This window comes from Alosa alosa, chromosome 18, assembly GCF_017589495.1.
Source record: "Alosa alosa isolate M-15738 ecotype Scorff River chromosome 18, AALO_Geno_1.1, whole genome shotgun sequence".
Lineage (NCBI taxonomy): Eukaryota > Metazoa > Chordata > Actinopteri > Clupeiformes > Clupeidae > Alosa > Alosa alosa.
In genome coordinates this window covers 4,329,264-4,334,263 of record NC_063206.1, presented here as the reverse complement: position 1 = coordinate 4,334,263, position 5,000 = coordinate 4,329,264, and the positions used below count along the sequence as shown (strand labels likewise).

The 5,000-nt window shown below is 44.7% G+C and overlaps 1 protein-coding gene across 1 annotated transcript in view; it reads right to left on the bottom strand.

Moving 5' to 3' along the window:
• The window catches only part of zgc:171482 (zinc finger protein), a 29,411-nt gene that overhangs the window by 11,688 nt on the left and 12,723 nt on the right, over positions 1-5,000 (bottom strand). The window contains 1 exon segment of the mRNA XM_048270267.1: positions 2,302-2,461. Coding sequence (XP_048126224.1) covers positions 2,302-2,461 — 160 coding nt within the window.

Genomic DNA, 5,000 nt, shown 5'->3' with positions numbered 1-5,000 from the left:
TCTTACCTGATCACGTCACATCTGAGTCAATGGGCTACTCCAGTGCCAAAAAGACAGAACATGATCAAGCAAATATTTTTTGTTTCATAAAAAAATATTTGTTTTATGATGTAACCTTTGCAGATAATTTCTCATCATTTGCTACTGGGAATGTCCAACCGTTCCAGGTTAACAAATATGGGTCAGCTGAATGTAGGCTAGTTTACCTCCCAGTGTTAAACTCAGTGATTACAAATACTTGCATAGTAAAGTGACATTCGATGTAGACTTCTTAAGATATTCATGAAATATTTACAAAGGCTGGAGAGAAAAACGTCAATGCTGCTTTGCAACTTTTATTTTGACAAGTTGTCGTTGTTCTGTCTTCCACATTCATGAAAGGTTTGGTATGAATGTGGAGTCATGTCTCATGAAACAGTCATGAATGCTTCATGTGCAGTTTATGACAGCTGCTATGAATGTGTTATGAACTCAACCGTCAAGTATTACCAAAAGATCTTTAAGTACTCCACAGAATTCTGAATTTGGCTGGTAGCTAACATTCAACATTAGCTCCACTGCACCATCAGCAAGGTTGTAGTGGGGACACGCCCACAGTATTTACAGACATCCAAACAGTATTTACACCCCTCCAAATAGAGTTTACACATTTCCAAATAGAGTTTATACATCTCCAAATAGAGTTTACACCCCTCCAAATAGAGTTTATACACCTCCAAAGAGAGTTTACACATTTCCAAATAGAGTTTACACATCTCCAAATAGAGTTTACACCCCTCCAAATAGAGTTTACACATCTCCAAATAGAGTTTACACATCTCCAAAGAGAGTTTACACATCTCCAAATAAAGTCTACATACCTCCAAATACAGTTTATGCAGGCTCAAAAAGAGTTTACACATCTTCAAATAGAGTTTATACACCTCCAAATAGAGTTTACACATCTCCAAATAGAGTTTACATACTGTACCTCCAAATAGAGTTTCAACACCTCTAAATAGAGTTTCCTCTTTGGGGAGCGGTAACAACGCTGCAAGGACAAACTAACGTCAGAAATAATGAGCTTCTGTGTAGCGAGTGCCTTTCAGTGGGCAATCAGTGTAGCGAGTGCCTTTCTCAGACCCGCTAATCAATTGGCTTGTTTTCTTATGCAGCCATGTGAGTGTGTGTGTGTGTGTGTGTGTGTGTGTGTGTGTGTGTGTGTGTGTGTGTGTGTGTGTGTGTGTGTGTGTGTGTGTGTGTGTGTGTGTGTGTGTGTGTGTGTGCTGCTCTCTTAAACCCGCTAATAAATCGGCTTGTTTTCTTACACCGTGTGAAAGGAACAATCGCGTAACGCACTAGGTCGCCCGAGGAGCAATCGCGGATTCCACTTCATTATGTAGATCGTATTCTCACACAGAACCCTATGATTCAATTAAGGCTGTTTTTCACTCAGTATGAGAATGGAACATGTTCTGACCGAGCCATCAAATGCATCTACAGTGACAGCAGCTCTAATGTGTGAGAGACATGCCCTTGAGAGAGATACCTGCCCACACACACACACATGCACATACTCCCACCCTCTTTCCTTTCCTGAGCAAGTCTGCTTTGTTTTGTTTCCAATTTGAAAAAGGAGAGAGAGAGAGGGAGAGAGAAAGAGAGAGACAGAGAGAGAGAACGAGAGAGAGGGAGAGAGAAAGAGAGATAGTTGGTGGTTTTAAAAAAAAAGATTGACAAGGCCTCAACAAATGGTGTGTGTTATAAGGTGTGTGTGTGTGTGTGTGTGTGTAAGAGAGAGAGAGTGCTTTGATAAACTGACATGCAGACATTTGGGTGCTGGAGGAGATTTCAGTCTAAAAATTTGTCTAAAGACACCTAGAGCGTCTGGTAAAATAAGAAGCAAGATGACACACACACGCACACACACACACACACACACACACACACACACACACACACACACACACACACACACACACACACACACAGTGTCTGGTAAAGTAAGAAGTGAGATGATGATGCTGTTTTCTGAACTATGTCTGTCTCACACACACTCTCTACTCTCACAACCATCCAATCAGATCCCTTCACAATGACATCACACACACACACACACACACACACACACACACACACACACACACACACACACACACACACACACACTGCACCCACCCACATGCACACACACACACACACACACACACACACACACACACATGCACCCACTCACATGCACACACACACACACACACACACACACACACACACACACATGCACCCACTCACATGCACACACACACACACACACTCACAGACCTGTGTGGGCGGGTACAGGGGGTGTGTCTCCTAGGACGAGGCGGAGTCTCTTTGCGTGGGTTTTGCCCTGGTAGTGGGACTGCGCCACCACTGCTGATGTGAAGAACATGTTGCACAGAGTGCAACATTTATTCCTGTCCACCTCAGTCTCTGCACTGTCCTACACACACACACACACACACACACACACACACAAAACAGAGAGAGAGAGAGAGTACAACAATTATTACTGATGCCATACTGATCCTCTCTCATACGTTAGATCGGCACATCTGGGAGCTTTGAACTGCTCCACGCCCCCACCCCCTATTTAGGGGAAAGTAGACCGCTTCCATTACATAGAACCCAACAGTGCTGCGTCCATGTGTGTGTGTGTGTGTGCGTGTGTGTGTGTGTGTGTGGGGGTTGGTGGAGAGGGTTGTGTGGCAGTTACCTGTGTGTACATGGGATTTCGGTGTGTGAGTGTGTGTGTGTATGTATGTTATCTGTGTGTACATGGCATTTTGGTGTGTGTGTGTGTGTACATGGGATTCGGTGTGTGTGTGTGTGTGTGTGTTTGTTATCTGTGTGTACATGGGATTTCGGTGACCATTACAATCCTATGATTTGTATCAGAGTATCAGAAACGAAGTCATAGTCGAACTACCTGTGGCTGACTGTTTAGCTAAGTTTGGCAAGCTTAACGCTACATGTCACACACACACACACACACACACACACACACACACACAGCCATATTCATGGTCGAACTGCCCGTGGCTGACTGTTTAGCTAGATTTGGCACTGTTTGGCACTGACTGTTTAGCTAGATTTTTAGATTTGGCTTAATGTTACATGTCACACACACACACACATGAATGCTGCTAGAAAATGTGGGCACTATGACAGACAATAGTTCTGCCCCCCCACACACACACTATATAGTATTAACGGGGGAGATCTCTGGGGGCATGCTGTCAATGCTGGGCCCTTACAATCATCACCCAGCGGTGCCCCTGCACACACACACACACACACAACAAAACACACACACACACACACACACCACACACACACACACACACACACACACACACACACACACACACACACACACACACACACACACACACAGAGCCATAGTCATGGTCGAACTGCCCGTGGCTGGCTGTTTAGTTTGGGCTTGGCATACATGTCATAATGTTCACTAAACATAAACATGAGCTATGAACTGATCAAGTTAATTTTAAAATTTCTGCACTGAATTTTGAACTAGTCTACACTTCATGTAGAAAGTAATCTTTCCCAACACTGTGTGTGTGTGTGAGTGTGTGTGTGTGTGTGTGTGTGTGTGTGTGTGTGTGTGTGTGTGTGTGTGTGTGTTGTGTGTGTGTGATGGTGAGCTCATATGGGCTCACTGCCCTATTTCTGTTTCAGGACACCACTGTCCTACATACCTTGGAGATGATGGACACACACACACACACACACACAGCCAGCACACACGACACGCACGCACACACTACATTACACACACACACACACACACACAGAAACTCCCTCAAACACACACAGGAACAAGATGCACACTTATAAGCACAAGCACACACACACACAGACACACACACACACACACACACAAAAATGGATGCACGTAGACACACACTTGCACACATCTGTGGTATAAATCCTCAAGGCTGAAACTCAAGGTTACAACCAAACTACAGCCCATTTCCTCACTAACCAGCACACACCACTAGTGTGTGTGTGTGTGTGTGTGTGTGTGTGTGTTACAGAAGAGATATATTTGCTCTCTCTCTCTTATGAATTAACAGTCTGTCCTCGTCGCAACGGAAAATTTTCTCCAACACATGCACTCTCTCACTGTTTCACACACTCAGAAACACAGACACACACACAGCTAATTTACATCTGACCCATTTTAGGAAGCTGTTACTGAGTTTTTGTGAATGTTTGTGTCTGTTTGTGTGTGTGTGTGTGTTTTGTGTGTGTGTGTGTGTTCTCTGTAAATCAGGTCTGTAAGCCTGCTCTGATACGTACTCTGTGAGATTTCAAACTGAGGCTTACCTTACTGTGCATCCGTTTCTTATCATCATCACACACTCTCTCACTTGTCTAAACTGGACCGTGGAACACACACACACCGCTCTCACACACACACACACACACACACACACACACACACACACACACACACACACACACACACACACACACAATAACACTTGCACACATTTCACCCCCCCTCACCACACACACACACAGGGACACACACACACACACACGCATCACACACACACACACACACACATGCGCACGCGCACACACACACACGCGCGCGCACGCGCGCATCGCATCGCGCATCACGCGCACGCGCGCACGCGCGCACGCTGAATATCATCATTTTATCCGCGCACATACGCGCGCAAAGCCACAGCAGGAGAAAAAAATAAACAAAAAAAAAAGAACCTGAAAAAGGTTGTTATGAACTTTCTCTGGCAGCTTCTGTCTCTGACCCACTTTTACTCAAAAAGGCATCTACATGAGTGTGTGTGTGTGTGTGTGGTTCTGTGTGTCTGTGTATGAGACAAAGTGTGTGTGTATATGTCCAATAGAATTAGAGAGAGAAAAATGTGTGTGTGTGTGTGTGTGTGTGTGTGTGTGAGTGTGTGTGTGTGTGTGTGTGTGTGTGTGTGTGT